Here is an 18,754-nt window from a genome sequence, read left to right on the forward strand (position 1 = left end):
TACAGTATACATCGCGTATACAATACAGACTCTATACACAGCTACGGTATGTCATCTAACACTCCCTCTCAGTCATAACTTATCTAAGTTAAGATTGCGTCTAAAAAATACTAGCTGTGTTGTAGACAGTGACTTAGTAAAACCATCAGCCACTTGATCTCCTGAAGGAATAAACCGTATGTCCAAAAGCTTCTTAGCAACTCTTTCACGAACAAAGTGATAATCCACCTCAATGTGCTTAGACCTAGCATGACACTGGGTTAGCAGACAAATAGGTGGCACCAATATTATCACACCATAAACATGCTGCACGAGGCTGAGGTACTCCCAGTTCTGCAAGCAAGGTCTGTACCCAAATAACTTCAGTTGTAGCATTTGCCAAGGCTTTATACTCTGCTTCTATACTAGAGCGAGAAACTGTTGACTGGTTTCTTGCACTCCACGAGATTAAATTAGATTCCAAAAACACAGCAAATCCACCAGTGGACCTTCGATCATTCGGACAACCAGCCCAGTCAACATCAGAAAATGCACTGACCAAAACAAAGGAGGACTTACTCAATTTCAACCCAAGAGAGATTGTACCTTGCAGATACCGCAAGATACGCTTCACAGCTGACCAATGCACTGTTGTAGGTGAATGCAAAGAACTGGCACACCTTGTTCACAGAGAATGAAATATCCGGCCTAGTTAGAGTAATGTACTACAAAGCTCCAACAATACTCATATAGCGAGTAGAATCCTCACTACTCAAAAGCTCACCATCAACTATGGACAGTTTTTCAGAGACCAAAAAAGGAGTATCAACTGGCTTACACATCGCCATATTCACCCGTTTCAATAGATCATTAGCATATTTTTCCTGAGAGAGTATAATACCATCATGTACCTTCTTTACCTCAATCCCAAGAAAATAATGCAAGTCACCCAGATCTTTGAGGGCAAAATCAAGACCAAGATCATGAAGCAAAGCATCAACAGTCTTCTCTGACGAACTAGCAACAATAATGTCATCAACATAAATGAGCATAAATATAGTTACTCCCCCTTTGTTGTACAAGAACAGAGAAGTATCAGCTTTGATGCAGAAAAACCAATGGCCTGTAATTTAGTACTGAGACGAGAGTACCATGCCCTGGGTGCTTGTTTGAGACCATAGAGAGCTTTCTGCAGCTTGTAAATATAATGTCTGTGAGAGGGCTCCTCATATCCAGGAGGCTGACGCATATAGACCTCTTCTTCCAGAACACCATGTAAAAACGCGTTCTTCACATCTAGCTGACGAAGATGCCATCGCCGAGAAAAAGCAAGAGACAGAACCAACCGAATAGTTGCTGCCTTGACAACAGTACTGAAAGTGTCCTCATAGTCAATACCATAACGTTGTTTGAACCCCTTAGCCACCAACCGAGCTTTATAGCGATCAACAGTGCCATCAGCCTTCCGTTTGACCTTATACACCCATTTGCAGTCAATAACATTCCTGCCATGAGAGCTAGGCACAAGACTCCAAGTATTGTTTCGGAGCAAAGCAGAGTATTCTTCATCCATAGCAAGCTTCCACTGAGGATCCGAGAGTGCTTCACTACAGTAGTAGGCTCCCCCGTACTGCAAAAATTGCCAAACCGAAGGCGATCATATTGACACGGCCATCTATAACAATCTTAGGCTGAACAATGCCATGCTGAGACCGTGTACGCTGGCGTGCAGGAGCTGGCGTAGCAGTAGCTACATGAACAGAGGGTGCAGAAGATCCTGAAGATGCTAGCACATCTGACGAGGCAGGCACAGAAGATCCTGTGGCCTGAGAAGAAGCAGCACCAGAGGCCGCAGAAGATCCCGGCCCCGCGGCAGAGGAATCTGGCACATCAGCCGAGGAAGCCCCACTCCTGCCCATGGGCGACGAAGGGAGCGAATCGCGAGATGCCACTAGGGAGAGGGGCGGGTCCAGGCCGACCACGCGCGATCCTGAGGCGGATCGGCCTGCCGATCCCAAGGAAGATCACCTTGGGGAGTCTGGCACCAATGATTGGGAGGAATCATTCCCGATTTCCGTGCCAGAAAATGTAGGTTCGGCAGATTCACCATTTTGAGCAGAATTTTCACCTGTTTCCTGAACAAAAGACTCAACTTGAACAGTATTAGTAGGATTAGCGTCAGGGTTCACTTGTAAATCGTGCCCTGCATGACCATGCACATGGAGAGGTTGCAAAGTGAGAGGTAGGAGACTAATTTCTTCACGAAGACGAGCACCCACATTAGAATGGAGGGAAGCAAACGGAAAAACCGTTTCATCAAAAACAACATCACGTGAAATATAAATGCAACCAGTGGAGATATCAAGGCATTTGTACCCTTTGTGAAGACCACTATACCCAAGAAAAGCACATTGCTTAGAACGGAATTGCAACTTATGTTTATTGTAAGGACGGAGATTGGGCCAACAGGCACAAACAAAAATCCGAAGGAGAGAATAGTCACCTCTATTTGCAAAGAGACGTTGCATGGGAGTTTGGGACTGGATAACTTTGCTAGGGAGGCGATTAATTAAGTAGAGAGTTGTAAGAAAAGCTTCATCCCAAAACTTAAGAGGCATGGAGGCAAAAGCAAGAAGAGACAAGCCAACTTCTACAATATGCCTATGCTTGCGCTCAGCAGGGCCATTTTGTTGGTGAGAATGAGGGCAGGAAACAAGATGAGATATGCCAACACGTTGTAAAAATGAATTTAGTTTCTGATATTCACCTCTCCAGTCAGTTTGCATAGCAATGATTTTCTTATCAAATAGTCTCTCAACATGATGTTGAAAATCATGAAAATTCTAAAACACATCAGATTTCTTTTTCAAAAGATACACCCAAGTAAACTTGCTATAATCATCAATAAAACTGACATAATATTTGTATCTCCCAAAAGATTCAGAGGCAGGGCCCCAAACATTAGAAAACACAAGTTCAAGTGGAGAGGTACACACACTAGTAGACTTGGGATAGGGAAGTTGATGGCTCTTGGCCATTTGACATGCATCACACATGCATAGACTCCTTATTTGACTCACTAAACGAAATTTTATTGTCTTGAAGAACTTGATGAACCACAACCGAAGACGGATGGCCTAGACGCATATGCCAAAGCAAAGGGGAAGACTTGATCACACCATGAGCTTGATGATTGGAGGAAGAAACCGAGGATGGTGGAATAGGGTAGAGACCTCCCACACATCTACCTTGAAGAAGAACCTCCCTCGTCTCCTGATCCTTAATGAAGAAAGAGTTGGGCCAATACTCAACAAAGGCATGATTATCATGGGCTAGGCGACTAGTGGATAGAAGACTTTTAGTGGCTTTAGGAACATGCAAGACATTATTAAGATGCAGGTCATGACTAGGGGTACGAATAACAGAGTGACCAACATGACGAATATCCATACCTGCACCATTAGCTGTGTGAATTTGTTCGTTTCCATTGTAGCGATCCCTCACATGCAACTTGTCAAGCTCGCTTGTGATGTGATCTGTTGCTCCAGAATCAGAGTACCAGTTTGTGTCAACTCCATATGATCCAACAGCTGCACCTGCTGTCTTCTCCGGACCATGGTAATTCTTCTGGAACCTCTTCCAGCAATTCAGTGATGTGTGTCCTTCTTTGCCGCAGATTTGGCAGACCGGCCTCGGACCTTGATTTCCACCACCATAGTTCTTCTGATGGTATCATCCACGACCGCCATTGCCACGGTCGTTCCCACGATGATCGTTGCCGCGATCGTATCCACCGCGCTAATCATAGTTACGTTGCTCGAAGTGACGTTGATCCTGGTAGTTTCCACGACCACCATTGCACCCTCCACAGTATCCACCACCATGACCGCCCCGAGTAGCGGCGTTCACCGACATATCACCACCGGCTGGATTCTGATCTTCAAGCCGAGCTTCATAAGATACTAACTGAGTATACACGTCACTCAAACTAATTGTTTTCTCAGCTTTGATCAGGGCAGTGATGGCGGCGACAAAACCAATGTAGGTCTCATCGTTCAACCCAGCAAGAACATACGATATGACATCCTCATTTTCCAAGGGTTTCCCTGCGGTAGCCATCTCATCTGCCAAGGACTTGATCGCGTTGAGTATACCGCAGTTGTCTTGTTCTCCTTCCTGGCCTTGTTCAACTGCGTGCGGAGCCATACCACACGGGCCTTCGATTGCGAGGAGAACATCTCTATGATCGCTGCCCAGGCGCCGGCAGCGCTTTTCTGCCCAACCATCTGGGTCAGCACCTCGCGAGACATATTCCGAAGGAGGTATCCCAGTATCGACTGATCACTTGCAATCCATCTGGCATACTCTGGGTTCGGGATTAATCTCTTTCCCATCCGCATCCTTGCTGGTCAGAGTCTTCTCCAGCGCCGGCGATGATCCATCCAGGAACCCGTACATCTGGGCGCCACGAATATCCGGCAGAACTTGTGCTTGCCAGGGAAGAAAATTGTCCCGTGTGAGCTTTTCAAAAACCGACGCAGAGAGCGACGGCTTGTCCATCGTCGAGGAAGACGATCCCAGCGACATGTTGCTGACGATCAGACGAGGAGCCGACGATCGCTGTAGATCGATCGAGGGGGGCGGCGGCTATACTTTTCCGGGAGCTAGATGCGTTTTGGAAGAACCTATGAGGAACACCCTAATCGGGCCGCCTCAGGTTTATATTTATATGCACAGGTTACATACGGTTACAATACAGTATACATCGCGTATACAATACAAACTCTATACACAGCTAGGGTATGTCATCTAACCGTCGCGGCGGGGGAGACAGCGCCGAAGGTCATCCTTTTTTAGAGGTAAGGCCCTTAGGCCCTGCTTTAACTTAATAAAGCCACACCGGCAGAATCCACGATACAACCATCCAGCTTACATAAGGGGAAATGTGCCACAGAAAATTATACAGGGGTGTTTCGCAAAAAAGTACAACGCAAGCAGAGCCTAGGCAAGGAGCGAGAGAAGATAGCACGCAAGCAGCGTCAGGACCACCTCTTCTGCATCGCAGGAGGAGGGCAGTTTGATTCCCGGCTGGCCGCGTGCGTGATATGTTGCGAGCAGTTCGATCGGGCTGGCCTAAAATAAAAATACATGATGGGCTTGTGCGAGGATGAGAGGATTAGGGCTCACGGGACAGACCAAGGAAGCCCTGCTGCTCGAGAAAGTCGGTTACCAGCACGTACAAGTCCGCGCCGGTACCCATCGAATTAACCACGAGCAAGACGAACCAAACAATTGCGGCGCGCGTGCCCGGAAGAAAACCTAGGTAGCTAGCCTCTGCATCGTCGCTCCTTCCCCAAAGGTCGCTCGATCGATCATGTTCCCCTCCGAGTGCGTGCTCGAACGCCGCGTGCGTTCCGACGGCGACAAGGAACTTGCAGACCCGAGCCTCCCGCTCTTCATCCTAAAGTGCGAGCACAGGAAGGCCGACAGGTACGAACTCGACCCCTACGACTACAACCAGACGCTTCAGGGCATGGTCATCGGAGTGTGTCTCGCGGACGCGCCGGCGGCTGTCTCCTACCTGGTCATCCTAGGCGCCGGGGTGTACGCCCAAATCGCAGCTGTCGACAAGACCCTCATCGTCATCAAGCTCTCCTTCGCGGGCACTGGAGGCCGGTTGTCCTATCTCATCTACGACGCCGTTGCCTTGTCGCTCCGCTTGATCCCCCTGCAGCCAAGAGACCCCAATTGGGCCTATACCCTTAGCTACAACATCTCCATCGCGCGCCCATACCAGGGCGACGCCACCTACGCCCTGGTCCACACGGGTCAGCTGGCCGGCCCCGAGCCCCAGGAGGGTGATTCTCTCTACCTATGGCGGCCCTCCTCGTCGTCGTCGCCGCCCTGGTCGGAGCGCAAGCAGTGCAGCTTCCCGGAAGACTGGATCACCAACAAGATCGACATGGAGTTCTCCTTCTACGGCCAAGCCTACTGGGTGGACCTCGTGTGCGGCGTCTCCTTCTGCTGCTGCGACGCCCTCTTCGACGACAACAGCGGCCCTGCTGTCCAGTTCGGCTTCATCCCCCTGCCCTTGGAGGAGAGGGGCCACTACCGCAACCTCAAGCTGCTGGCGCAGCCTTCTGCGTACCGGACCATGGGTGTCGTCTCTGACTCCTTCATCAGGTTCGTCTCCATCGACGGCTTCATGTACCCCGTCAAACTCAAGAACCGCACCGTGACTGTGTGGAAGCTCTCCTGTGACGACCAGGACGATCCGTGGGAGTTGGAGCACGAGTTCAGCCTCAAGATGTTGTGGGGGTTCGAGGGGTTCGCCGACCTGCCCAAGGACCTCACGCCCATGTACCCCCTCCTCAGCACCAAGGACACGGACGTCATCTACTTGGCACTCGGCGAGTGCTTCGAGAGCATTTACAAGAGCTTTAGGAAGTTCATCCCGTGCAGTGCGCGCTATCTGCTCGCGATTGACATGCAGAAGAAGATCGTCACATCTGTACCTCTGGCGCACTGGATTCCTGACCAGCACGTCTCTTGCGGTTTCAGCAGGTATCTCCGTGATGCTCTAGTTGGACCCTGTAATGATGAAGGAATCCCCTCGACAAAGGACGAGCCTAGGCTCCATGGAGGAGAGGCTCCCAATCCCCAATACCCCATCCCCACCGAGAAGAAGAATAATAAGCGTAGGAGGTAGCATACCCAGGCGCTGCTCATGCAACCATATACTCCTATATTTCTCTCCGTAATTAATTTTCTGTTAAGTTACCGAGACATGCTTATCCTATGTGGACCATGTTGAATATTAATATGCACTGTAATTTAGTCTTGCTTCTAAAAAATAATATTACTCTCTCCGCCCCTTCACAATGAGTGTCAGAGGGTTTAGTTCAAATTTAAGCTAAAATCTCGAGACTGTTATAAATCCAAGAAACTAATTTTTGAGCAGTTTTGGATGTTGCAGCCAAGTTGTGCCAACTTGTGCAGTTTCTGTTAGGTGTACTATAAGTTTATCTCCGTAATGGAATCTCTCTTCCAAAAAGAGAAGCAATGGAACACTAAAACACGTGCCCAGTGAGATTTACCGTTTTCTCTTTATAATTCTCTGCATTTTGCGGTAATACGACAATTACAGGCAGTATTATTACTCTATTAAATTTGATATATGGGAGAGAGTTGTCTCATTATTCTTACATAGGTCCACACATTTGGTACCTTATAGTTTGGTTACACAAAGATACCAACAGCAGATGCTTGTTCTCCACTAAGTTCACCTCTGCATTTGACCTAAAAGAGAAATTCACTTTTGTTGATAGGACATATCATATCTTCAGCATACTCTACCCGTATTCTATCACATGTCTTTATACTCAAATAAGTACCAATATTACACCCCATCTTTACCATGCTCTATCCCAAACATTCCATTTTCCCGATGATAATCAATTGGAACATGACATCAAGCAACAATGGCCATTTCGACAGCAGCAGGAGTAGCAGCATCAGCATCACATGCTGACCAATCCTGGCCTTCCCATATCTCGGGTAAAGCCTCCTTGATGTTATGGATGCTCTCTAGGGCGTGATCCGCTCCTGGGACAAGCTCCGCCCTGCCAACCTGCAGCAAATTCAAAAGAGTTGCAGGTGTAAACATTTTCCATGAAACGTGGAAGAACAGCTAGTTTGGAATTGTTCGTGCGAAATCTTACGATTACGGTGTGGAATCCTGCGGCCTTTCCTGAAGCGATGTTCCGAGTGCTGTCATCAAAGAATATCTGCAATTTTTAAACAGCAAACTATCGGGCTGTCATTCCTGCCAGCAAGTGTTCTTGGGCGTGTACTAAAGAGGGATTTCTCATACCGTCTTCCTGGGATCAACATTCGCTATCCGGATTGCAGCTTCCATGGATTCAATAGTGGGTTTGCAGAGGATGGGGGATTTAGGTATGACATCCGAACCATTGAGATAGTCCAAGTCGGAAGCTGGTTCACGAGAGAGCGCCACATAATCCTCCTGGGAGTGGCATAGGCCATTGCTCGGCGCGGCTGGTGGATTCAGTGTCTCGAAGCATATCACGCCCTCAAAACAGTCCTCCAAACCCAGCCTGAGCAGAACCTCCTCCGCATGAACCTTGTCTGAGTTTGTGAATATCTGCAAGAGGCAAATTTTGGTTGAGGATGAATTTCTGCAACAACCTTGTCAGCAGCAAAGTATTATTCCGAATTAACTGCTAATGCAAGGTTTTATGCTTTACATTATAAGAACAAATAAACTGTGGTAGATTCGCATACTATTTTTCTCTGTGGAATGGAAAGTAGAAGGGTCCTCAAAACAGGATCAGGCTTCAGATTGTCATATGGCAGTCTACCATGAACATTTGCATGGAACTCATCATTATCAAACTCATAACCTAATGCCTGCAAAGAAGTAACAGCCATATGATAAGGGGAAAACATATGAGCGGTTCAGCCAGAAGCAAACAATAAATGAATACAATCTGCACCTTAAGACCAGCCATTGTGGTACCATATTCCCTGTAAAGTTCCAGACACATTTCTGCAATTTGGCTTTCTTCAATTTGCAGATGGCCACACATGTAATCTAGCAGCCATACTTTCAAAGTTAGTCTCTCACATCATTTAACAAAATACTTCATAAAGCAGGAAGATATGGAAAATTATTATTTTTGCAGTACCTTGTATATTTTTGCGGCAAGCAAGATTGATGCCAGTACTAAGATGATACAAGGTATCATCCAGATCTGCAGTTAGCAAATAACTTTTACTGGAGTGTGCAAAACAAAAGGAACAAATAATTTCAACAATTCTTCATATTTTTTTAAAGCGCGGTACATACCAAACAGCAAGCACTCGTACTTGGGAGTAGGACCTTCAACAATTGCAGCCATCTCTATAATCAAAAGCAGTGGCAGTTCCTAAATTAAATAGCACTAGTTAGAGAGCAAGCTGAAAGAACAATGAGCAGTTCCTAAAGAAGCAATATAGTCCCTAGGGGATAAACTGAAAAATAAAAAATCTGCAATATGCTAGGTTAAAACAAACACGGCTGCCAAAGCAAGTCCTTCCATACAAAATTTCACGAACATTTAAACTGAAGCAGCCAAATTAGACTTTAGCAATCCAACAAGCACCTTTATATCACTGCAATCTAAACAATGGCAGGCATGGTAGAAAATTTAATCCCATGCTAAACACATGTTAACATTATCCTGCTTCTCACACTCACAAATTAGCACAGATATTTAAATGGTTAAACCTTGGTAAGAACATCTGAGATAAGTATTGTAGTTACACCTCACTATTGTTCCCACCCAGTTCTAGATTCATGATATTACTCAAGTGTTAATAAATCTACATGACACCTTGATCCAGCATGATAAGCCAAAAAAAAAAGTGTCCTTACTCCAGTGAACATGAACTTGAAATAGAATACTCGCAGAAAACCAAAAGATTGGGGAGGACAACGAGAGAGTCGGTTACCTCGCAAAAATGGACACTGGAAGGCTTCCAATGAGCCAATGAATGGTGTTGAACCTGGTGGATTTGGTGCTATACTTATAGTAGCACAAGCTGTCAATGTACAGAATAGAACAGATGCACAGATGCTTTGGTAGATTGATGGCATGACATGCAGCATTCAAAATGATCCACATCCAATTTGTTATCTGGCTCCAACTTTCCATCAAGTCAAGATGCCACTTTCCTTCATTTCATAGAAGAAAACAGGGCTAGTGTTCCACGCTCAAAGCTCCCATATGCCCACGAGTCAGAACCACGACATGGTTCCTACAAAAGTGGCATGAGAATATATTGCACCAATTGAAGGAACCAAAGAATATTACAGCATCTGCATTAAATACCCTGGTATTCTACGTACTTGAGGAATATGTCCACTTGCTAGTAATTGGGACCATTCCAAGTGTTGTTGTTTACCAACCACCTATATTGAAGTCGTGCAGAATGGGAAAGAATTAAGAATACGGAGTATAAGATATGGCGAATCAGACATCTCCAAGGCTCCAACTTACTTGCACACAGCCCCATTAGGAATCCAAAAATAGCCCAAATGGCACAACTTACATCAGAGAAATGTTCCAGTATTGTGGTTCAAATGATACTACTCAGTTTCCTGAATATCACGAGCATGGCAGGTTAATGTACAATCTCTATGCTGCGTTAAAGGATAAATACATCATAGAATTTGACAGCCTATATGGCTAACATTACTCACACTAGAACATAAAATTTACTTTAAGTTTGACATAATGGAAGGGACATATGTATAGTTATGAGCATTGATAGCGAAAAGGCGATCAAACACTTGTTATTCACCACGGGACATTCCAGTAGGAAGAAGAGTTAGATGTGAGTAAGCTGAAGCATTGAAGTTCATTTTCTAGATTACAAGACAGAAGCCTAAATTACAATCAAAGCATATGCTTAACACATTCCAGGTGTTCATCCATTCTTCCTGTAACATGGTGCTTCGCCAAGTAATCTTGAGAACCAGCAATTCCAGATTTAGATGAAAGAGAAGGTGTGAGGCATCGCACGAAACCCTGATTGCCTTCCCAGCACCAATGGCTTTGAACTGGAACTACCGTATCTGAAATCAGAGCTTGAGCTCCTGCACACTTGTAGAGCAGACCTGCTCTTCACACCTTGTCCTGAAGCACCTATAACGCACTTCGATTCCTGTTATCAGTAAAATACGAACGCATAAGATAAAGATCAACATTAATCTTTCTTGGTTTTAAAAATTGTACACAACTGCATACTAATATAAATCCAACCAAATAAGATACAAAGCATACCCAAAAAGAAAATTCAAAAAGAAAATAGGTAATAGCGCACCACTAGACTACTCCACATTAGAAGAAACAAATAATACTTGAAGAAACAGGAATGTTTTCATTTTCTCATTGCAAGGGCAAAAAAAACTCTGAAGGGACAATCTACCAATCTGTGAGGTGTGATGGAGTGAACTATAAGAGTTTGCGCAAGTAAGCCAGGCCAGTGCACAGAATGTTGACCGCAAAGACTCATGGATAAGGAGATTAAGTGTGAACACAGTCCAATTTGGATAGATACCTTTTGTAAGCATTAGTATTACTTTGTGTAGCATTTTTTTTAATTGTTAGCCTTTAGTTGTTGAAGTCCAAGCTGTGTTAGCAGATACAGATGAGTCTGAGTTGTGTTAGTCGGCCATTCTTGTTTGGAACACCCATTAGACAAAAGAGGCTCAACATCTTGTTAATGGTTTGGGTTTCAAAATATACATGCTATTACGCAAGCAAGAAGAATTTAGTCTGTCTCCTGAAAGTCTTCTCTCTCTCATATATGGTTTCTATTCTAGTATCCCACATTCACGTGCACCATCACAGCCCCCTTCTGTATGCTGTATTACGGGCTTGCTCACGATAACCAGTATTTACCTAGCTCATGGACAACAAATGTATCACAGTGCGGTGCATCCACCTACAGAGAGGTTTACTGAAAGTCTTCTCTCATGAACAAATAGTTTAGTTTAAGCTCACTTGAATGAGCATAATAATGGAGGGAAAGGAAGGAGGGATGAAAGCGATGGGACAGTTGAATCAATAATTTTTCAACCAAATCTTCATATATTACCATTCATACTGGACAAGGAATGTAAGTTCCAGGGAAATGTAGAAATTAAGCAAACAGAATATTGGAAGAGAAAAAAAAAAGCGAGAAGAGAGTGGATGTGAAGTGTTGTTTATTTGTATTATTTTTATGCATTTTACTGTTCTGTAAAAATGTGAAAACAACAATACAGGTGTAGCCCACGAAGAGGGAAAGGGATACTGATTAGAAGCATGCGAGACAAATAGTACCAAGTCTAACACTAGCACCGCACCTTCTCTGTAGTAGATCCTTGTACATCAGCTACTGGTGTCAAAAGCTTCACTCTGAGACAATAAAAAGATATCATATCATAGAAGCACTGATATTTATGAATTTATCCATGAGATATAAGGCAGATTTACACTTACCGCCCTGGGGAATATCTATCCCTAGAAGCCTCTATCTTTTCTACCGCCTAGTAAATAAAAATATTCAACAAATCAGTCATTTGATAATTCAAATTATGAGAGATTAATAAGAGTGCATAGGTGAAATAAATATGCTTTCATGCCTTCTCTACTCGATCAGAACTGAAATTGTTTTCAAATGCCAGGAAGTTCACAAGGCCCTGAAAAGGGGAGCAAGATGTGTCAGTGCGAAAAAAATATGGACCGTATGATATGAGTTGTCAAGTATAACCTCTTTGTCTGCTGAGGTCCACTGGAAATCTGGAATTTCTGTAGTAACATTCGGTTTCTTAAACAGAGCCCGTACTTCCTGATAAGGCCAATCTTCTGGAACAATGTACCTATGGATCAAGTATGAGTGTGCTCAGTAAAAACTAACATTTCAAGATTAATCGGAGTGCCTTGTCAAAACTAGACATAGCAATCGCTGTCTACCATGGAGCCCAACGAATTCCAATTTCTGGTTAGATTTTAATATTCAAAATTATTAGGATTGCCTCGAGCCTTCGACAAAACTGTAAATTACCACCTTGACACTGGCAATGCATTCATCAGAAATTAGTCATCAAAAGTCAAGACATGCCATTCACAATGCAAATCAACCCCCACCTCAGAGGCCTTTGAGCATCTCCCAACAAAAGTCAAGAATCTGGTGAATTCTTGTGGTTCCAAGTTGCTGAGTGCAGCTGCGCAGGATATTCTGATCAAGACAGTAGGTCAAGCGATCTCTACTTACTCGATGAGCTGCTTTCAACTCTCTCTCACGACTTGCAAGAACATCACCGAAAGCCTAGCTAAATTTTGGTGGGGAGGAGATGAAAAGAAATCTAAACTGCATTGAGCAAGCTGGCCCAAGGTTGCAATCCCAAAATGTGTTGGTGGCATGGTTTCAGGGAAATTAGGAAATTTAAAGCAATGTTGGCAAAGCAGGGGTGGAGGGGCTGTTAACAAACCTGGACTATTTGTGCGCGAAGGTGTCGAGTGGCAAGTACTACCGCAATAGAAGCTTCCTTCAAGCAGAAAAAAAAAAGAACTCTCATGTTTGACGTGCTATCTTTCATGGAAGAGAAGCTCTGAAAAAAGGTCTTATTAAAAGAATTGGAGATGGTGCCTAGACAATGTGTGCGATGACCCCTGGATCCCAGGCAACTTTGGCCATAAACCTACATATCACTATATCAGCCTACTTCTGCTACGGTTATGGTGGTCAATGGTCTGTTGGTGGAGGGCAATGTTGAGCGGGATGTGCAAAAGGTTACTGCCAACTTCTGCGGTTCTGATTTGAAAACAATCTGCAGTATTCCTTTGGGAAAATCTTCAAATGATTTCTAAAAGCATGGCTGTTTTAGGGTCAGGTCTGCTTGCATGCTCCTGGTTGGTACTAGGGATGAGCAGCAAGCTTCTGGCTCTAATGGTGAGGATCTCTTCCCCCGAAAGTTAAATGTTTCTACTGGAGAATCATCAAAGAATACATCCCATGTCGTGTTATCATGAAGAAAAGACACATGGAACGTCCTACTTGTGAGATCTGTGGTGCGGAAGAATAGACAATTTTCTGTGCTCTTATTAGATGCACTTGGGCAAAGGTTTTCTGGAACACCTTGCGTAATCTCACTGGGGTCAAACTGCCCTCCTTGCATCCTGATTTGTGGCCGGGGGATCTCATCACTTGTAGAGCTAATTCTGATCTGGAATCTTGCTTGATCATGTGTGGCCTTTGAACAATCTGGAATGCCAGGAATTCTCTCACTCATGATGCCAAAGAGAAGCCAGTGAAAACATGTGTTCAATGGCCTGTTGATGTGACCTTTGCAATGAGTGATAAGCCGAAAAGTGTTGAGTTATGGAAACAGACTGATGGGGATTTTGGTAAGATCAATGTTGATACTGGGTTCTAACAAAATGGCTTGCAAGGGGTGACTGGCTGCCTAATGCGGGACTGCACTGGTGCACTCTTACAGGCAATATCATGATTTTACCATGCTGCTCCCAATGCTCTTTCATGGAGGCTAATGCTCTAAGGGATGGTGTTAGGATGGCTGCTCAAGTGCTCATATGCGGAAGACCAAGGTCCTAGTAGAAAGCAATGCCCAGATGTTTGTCAATCTTTGGGCCAAACATGGAGAGGACAGGTCGGAGGTGGCCACCCTCTTCAAGGACGTCAAGGAGCTGTGTAGAGGTTTCTCTAGTTTTCATTTCAACTTTGTTCATAGATCGGTTAATGCTGCTGCTCATCTGTGTGCGAAAAATGCTTCAGCTGATAGGCAAAGGTACTAGGGTGAACATGATTTTAAGATTCCTTACTAGTTGCCTTCAGCTTAATTGTAACTCTACTGTTTCTACTGAATTAAATGCTCCTGATTCGCAAAAAAAAGAGACAAATCAGCCCCCATTGATACCATGAACCTGGGGGTGAATGCAATAGCACAGGAGCAACATAGTGGAATGATATGTGCAGGAATATAACAGTGTCATAGTGCATGAAGCACAGTGGCATGGCAACAGGCGCAGTTCAAGAGTGTGGGACAGTGACAGTTGTTTAGGTCTCTAGGAATAAGATGTGTGTTGGCAGCACGGTTAAAACTTAAAGGCCTATATGATAATATACTCAATCCATGTTAAGCATGTTTTAGCATGTTCACATGAAAAATCGTCATTGAAACATCATTACTACCATTCAAATGTGTCCATAATGCGATAACATAGTTTTTTCCACATGGAATTTGAATGCATGATCAAGTTAGTGGACTGAATAAGTGTCATAATACTTTATAGCAACATAAATCACTAGCAAGGATAAGCATACCTCTTGTTAAGATTTGGCACAACTTCTTCTATGCAACCATACTCACGTATTAGTTTCAAGGCTCTTTGTCCCCCAATACCTATTCAAACAAAGATGGAGGAACTAAAAGTATTAAAAAGGATGCAGAATTTGGACCAATTTTACTGATTTATGGCAAAGATTCTTCATGGGTGGAAACATCACATCAGCCAATTTCACTGCACTATATGCAAAGCCCCTGCTCAACTTAATTTAAACTTCACTTTTTAGCTAACAAAAGCATACATTTAAATTCTTAAGGCAGGCACAGAAGATAAATTTTGAAGAGTGAATTCCTTATTTGACACTACTTTCAAATATGGTTCCCTATTTGGCCCTGAAATTTTTCCACTTCCCTATTTGACACTAGGTGTTAAATTTTGATGCCTTATATGACACTTCAGTTCATTTCAAGAGTTAACGGTGTTAATTGGGAACATACAAAGACGCTTTTGCCCCTAATGCATTATGTGTCCCTAATGCTATGTTTGGAATTGACTGGTGTGTCCACCCATGACATGAGCAGTTAGTAAAAGAGAGGCAGCTCTAACATTTTCAGAGTTGTGCATCTTTAAGCAAATCATAAAGTACTGCATCATAATCTGGGCCATCTAATATCAAAACTGTGTAAAAAAACATATGAAGCAGTAAAACCTTTGATATTTTCGCAGTAGTCACATCCACTAAGGATACATAAGTCGATGAACTGATCCATTGTGAGTCCAAGCTCCTCCAAAACCTGTGAAATAGCGAAGAAACAAAATGATACTCAGAAGGAAAAGAAATCAGATAAAATAAAAGAAATTACCTTTGACATTTCAAACTCTGTCACAGGAGACTTTTTGAAACTAAGGTCAGTTACATGGCGAAGAAATCTTCGAGCACCAAAAGTCAGTGAGTCCATATCCTCTGAAGCAACAGCATACGCCTGACACTCACAATGAAATATAGTTCAGTCGTGCTAATTGGGTAAGAAAGATAGTTCTTACGATGTCGTTTGGGTGTTACACCTTATGGTTCTCACAAAGTGATGCACACTGTGCTTCTGCCTCACCTGGTGCCTGCATAAGCAGAGTGCGTAAGTACTCGGACAAAGTGATTAGGTATATACATATAACTGAGAAGCTCATAAAGGCCAGCTAACAAGTTTGCGTCATTGCCATGAAATTGCAGTTCGGCATGTTGCTCAGTTCAAAGAATTTCTCTCCAAAAAAGCAAAGCCCAATTCAGTCTGTTTTCATTTCTTATACCATGGGGAATAACTGTTGGTGGACAAAGTATCACTACTCTGATAATGCTTAAGCTAGGCCTTTTGTTACCTCAAGCTTAGCTAAGCAGACAAGCTAAAGAGAAAACATACATGAGACAAGCAGAGAATACTTTGGTGCTTATGGTTCAGATTTTGCAGAGGCCCGCAAGCTGAGCTCAACTGAACAGTTACTAGGCGTGAAAGGATCACCTGACAGAGAAATCATTTTATATCCCTATCTAGGAGAACTTATATTTGAGCAGATTTAAGGCCTCCCAAGCAGGCACATAAGTGAGGGTTTTCCTGAAGTGGAAGTCTGGTGATTACTTCTCTGTGTGCAAAAGAACCTGAATGTTCTACTAAATCTCCACGGCATTGAAAAGACACATCAATTAAGAAACTAACTCATCTGTGAGAACAATGTATAAAAATACTTGAAGCAACGGATAGACGAAAGAATTAATGATACCTCAACTACAGGGACACCCATCAATCCTAACAGCCTCTTACAGTCGTCATTGTGTTTTTTGGTCATCTGGAAAGAAAAGGAACAAAAAGATCGCAATACATGCTTGGAAGCTGGAACCAGTTGCAGACAAAAGATCAAAATGGCAGAATGGATGTGAGGATACTTTATACCGAAAAAATCTACGCTTATTTTTTTGCGAAAAGTTAATACACACAAAAATTATTGCCTCCTTTCCCAAATCATAGAACAATTACCTTCACAGTCCTTTTGCTCAATTTTTCAATTGAATCTTCGTCTCCAACCTGTAATGCAATGGCCACCTTAGAGGTCTGGCAACACAACAAATACAGAAGCATGGCGAGTAAGGAGGAGGGCTGGAGACACTAGAACTACGGTGAGGAGCATGACCTCAATAGCACTAAGAAGATCTTTCGAAGCATCATCCCTCTTCAAAGACCTAATACACAAAAAAGTTATGGCAAAACATGTAACGGGACTTGCAAATGATAGTGAAGAATGGAAGCAAGGGAACGATTCAGTGCATACCTTTTGGCCAGTTCCTTTTTCTTCAGATCAGGTGGCTCGCCATCAAACACAAACCTGGCAAGAAGTTCAGCAGGTAAACCCTTTCAGAGTATCAATTGCAGCTGTACCCAAGGAATGAACAGCGACCACAGAAATGGATCAACTTACACAGGTTTTATTCCTGCTTCTAGCAATCTCACGGTCCGGTTCAACATGCCTTGCAGATGACTGTGATTTAAGGATGAAAGTTCAAATGAGCTAATGAACATCATGGGCTCATGACCAATCAGACGAGAATTTTGATGGGCAGACAATATCGTAAAATTGTTTTTTTCTTGCCTTGTGACTTCACCAGCCTCATTGGTCAGAACCTCTGTTCCTTTCCTTCCAACCACGACCTAGAGAAATGAATCCCAGAGTTATACCAAAAAAATACGCAGTCAAATGGCCCACCCACATGGTTTGCAAATGCTCTTTTTTCTAGAAAAGGAACATAACTCCCGGCCTCTGCATCCAAATATTATTTAAAAAGCCAGGCAGAGAAACACATCAACAGCAGCATGCAGCTGATGCAAATGGAGAATTGTTAACAGCGGGTTCTATAACTGTTTACCAATAAGCATTCCCTTTTTCCAACATAGGAAAATCTGGCACATGCTAACAGTATATTGTAAGCATCCCCTTTTGTCAACATATGGACAGCTTGTCCATGCTAGCAAGTAGCAGCATTGCCCTTAGAAGAAAATGGCGTGTTGATTAATTTAAACTCTCTGACATAAAACAGCTAGCGGTAACCACTGACCTAATAGTATCTCACACACAGAATAAGGCGTATGGAAATGTGTTGGCATTTTCTCAAACTTTTGGTGGGCATCACGTCACAGTACTCCAATGTGCCAGCCCAAGCCCAATCAATCGCCCAAAGGCATTAGCAGCATATATGAACTGGAACCCTTCCCTTGAATAACACCATGATATCCCCGAACCAAGCCGATTGCACAATAACAATTCGCACGGCACTCGAATCGAAGCGGAAGGGGGTCAGTGGAGTAGATGGGATGGAGGTCAGGTGACTCACCAGGAACTGGTAGATGCTGAGGCTGGCGTCGATGGCAATGACGCGGCCCCGGTAGTCCTCCACCCGCCGCAGCGTCGCTGCCCTGGGCGCGTGCCCCGCCAGCAGCTTCGTCAAACCCTAGCGGGCCAAGCGCAGGGACATGGAGCCCCAAGGGAGTGAGAGGTCGTCACTTCGAGAGCCAACGGGGGAGGGCGAATACGGGATGCGCGAACCGGGAAAGCTCTGGGGGGAGTACCTTGATGCCCATGGCGTGGCGTCGTCGGCGAGTCCAAGCGCGGCGAGGAGCCTCCGGTAGTCCGACGGCCTCCGCTGCCGCCGCTCGACCTTTCCCGCCCCGGAAGTCAGGAGAGGAGAGGAGAGGAGAGGAGAGGAGGGAGACGGAAGTGGATAGAAAATTTTGGGCTGAAGCTCTAAATGGGCTTTCGCTGGCTATTTTGTTTCCTTTTCTTTTAGATTTGCCACACAATGCACTGCCTTTTTTTTTTTAGACCCAGATACTGCTACAGTATTAGTTGAATGCCCGTGCGTTGCTACGGTTGTT

General features: G+C 44.2%; 4 protein-coding genes across 7 annotated transcripts; 1 reads left to right on the plus strand and 3 right to left on the minus strand.

Annotated features, from left to right (window-relative positions):
• Positions 1 to 244: 244 nt before the first annotated feature.
• LOC139838869 (uncharacterized) lies at positions 245 to 4,185 on the minus strand. Its single transcript, XM_071828887.1, has 8 exons — positions 3,792 to 4,185; positions 3,432 to 3,677; positions 2,008 to 2,182; positions 1,693 to 1,861; positions 1,131 to 1,609; positions 891 to 996; positions 586 to 659; positions 245 to 533 (listed from the first exon to the last, which is right to left on the minus strand). Exons 1-8 carry the CDS (start codon positions 4,183 to 4,185, stop codon positions 245 to 247), a joined length of 1,932 nt encoding a protein of 643 aa, XP_071684988.1.
• A 1,149-nt stretch (positions 4,186 to 5,334) lies between these two features.
• LOC127348270 (uncharacterized) lies at positions 5,335 to 6,817 on the plus strand. Of its 2 annotated transcripts, XM_051374354.2 has the most exons (2): positions 5,335 to 6,162; positions 6,248 to 6,700. In XM_051374354.2, the coding sequence occupies exons 1-2, from the start codon at positions 5,354 to 5,356 to the stop codon at positions 6,561 to 6,563; spliced, it is 1,125 nt and encodes a 374-aa protein (XP_051230314.1). In that variant the 5' UTR covers positions 5,335 to 5,353; the 3' UTR covers positions 6,564 to 6,700. The 2 variants fall into 2 exon arrangements, with proteins under 2 accessions (XP_051230314.1, XP_051230313.1); XM_051374353.2 differs by having other exon boundaries at positions 5,335 to 6,817.
• Positions 6,818 to 7,281: 464 nt separating this feature from the next.
• LOC127291927 (uncharacterized protein C24B11.05-like) lies at positions 7,282 to 10,126 on the minus strand. The gene is made up of 10 exons (XM_051321250.2): positions 10,041 to 10,126; positions 9,890 to 9,952; positions 9,493 to 9,798; positions 8,849 to 8,927; positions 8,688 to 8,753; positions 8,496 to 8,593; positions 8,284 to 8,409; positions 7,853 to 8,143; positions 7,701 to 7,766; positions 7,282 to 7,609 (listed from the first exon to the last, which is right to left on the minus strand). The coding sequence occupies exons 4-10, from the start codon at positions 8,898 to 8,900 to the stop codon at positions 7,451 to 7,453; spliced, it is 858 nt and encodes a 285-aa protein (XP_051177210.1). The 5' UTR covers positions 8,901 to 8,927; positions 9,493 to 9,798; positions 9,890 to 9,952; positions 10,041 to 10,126; the 3' UTR covers positions 7,282 to 7,450.
• A 119-nt stretch (positions 10,127 to 10,245) lies between these two features.
• Positions 10,246 to 18,606, minus strand: LOC127291926 (flap endonuclease 1-B). Of its 3 annotated transcripts, none has more exons than XM_051321248.2 (17): positions 18,449 to 18,606; positions 18,214 to 18,330; positions 17,475 to 17,533; positions 17,304 to 17,363; positions 17,157 to 17,210; positions 17,019 to 17,067; positions 16,865 to 16,912; positions 16,611 to 16,676; positions 15,903 to 15,953; positions 15,701 to 15,820; positions 15,547 to 15,631; positions 14,875 to 14,953; positions 12,301 to 12,409; positions 12,173 to 12,229; positions 12,030 to 12,076; positions 11,894 to 11,945; positions 10,246 to 10,707 (listed from the first exon to the last, which is right to left on the minus strand). In XM_051321248.2, the coding sequence occupies exons 1-17, from the start codon at positions 18,458 to 18,460 to the stop codon at positions 10,534 to 10,536; spliced, it is 1,239 nt and encodes a 412-aa protein (XP_051177208.1). In that variant the 5' UTR covers positions 18,461 to 18,606; the 3' UTR covers positions 10,246 to 10,533. The 3 variants fall into 3 exon arrangements, with proteins under 3 accessions (XP_051177208.1, XP_051177207.1, XP_051177209.1); XM_051321249.2 differs by having other exon boundaries at positions 10,570 to 10,707; positions 11,871 to 11,945; XM_051321247.2 differs by having other exon boundaries at positions 17,304 to 17,533.
• Positions 18,607 to 18,754: the final 148 nt, after the last annotated feature.

Source organism: Lolium perenne, chromosome 4, assembly GCF_019359855.2.
Source record: "Lolium perenne isolate Kyuss_39 chromosome 4, Kyuss_2.0, whole genome shotgun sequence".
Classification (NCBI taxonomy): Eukaryota; Viridiplantae; Streptophyta; class Magnoliopsida; order Poales; family Poaceae; genus Lolium; species Lolium perenne.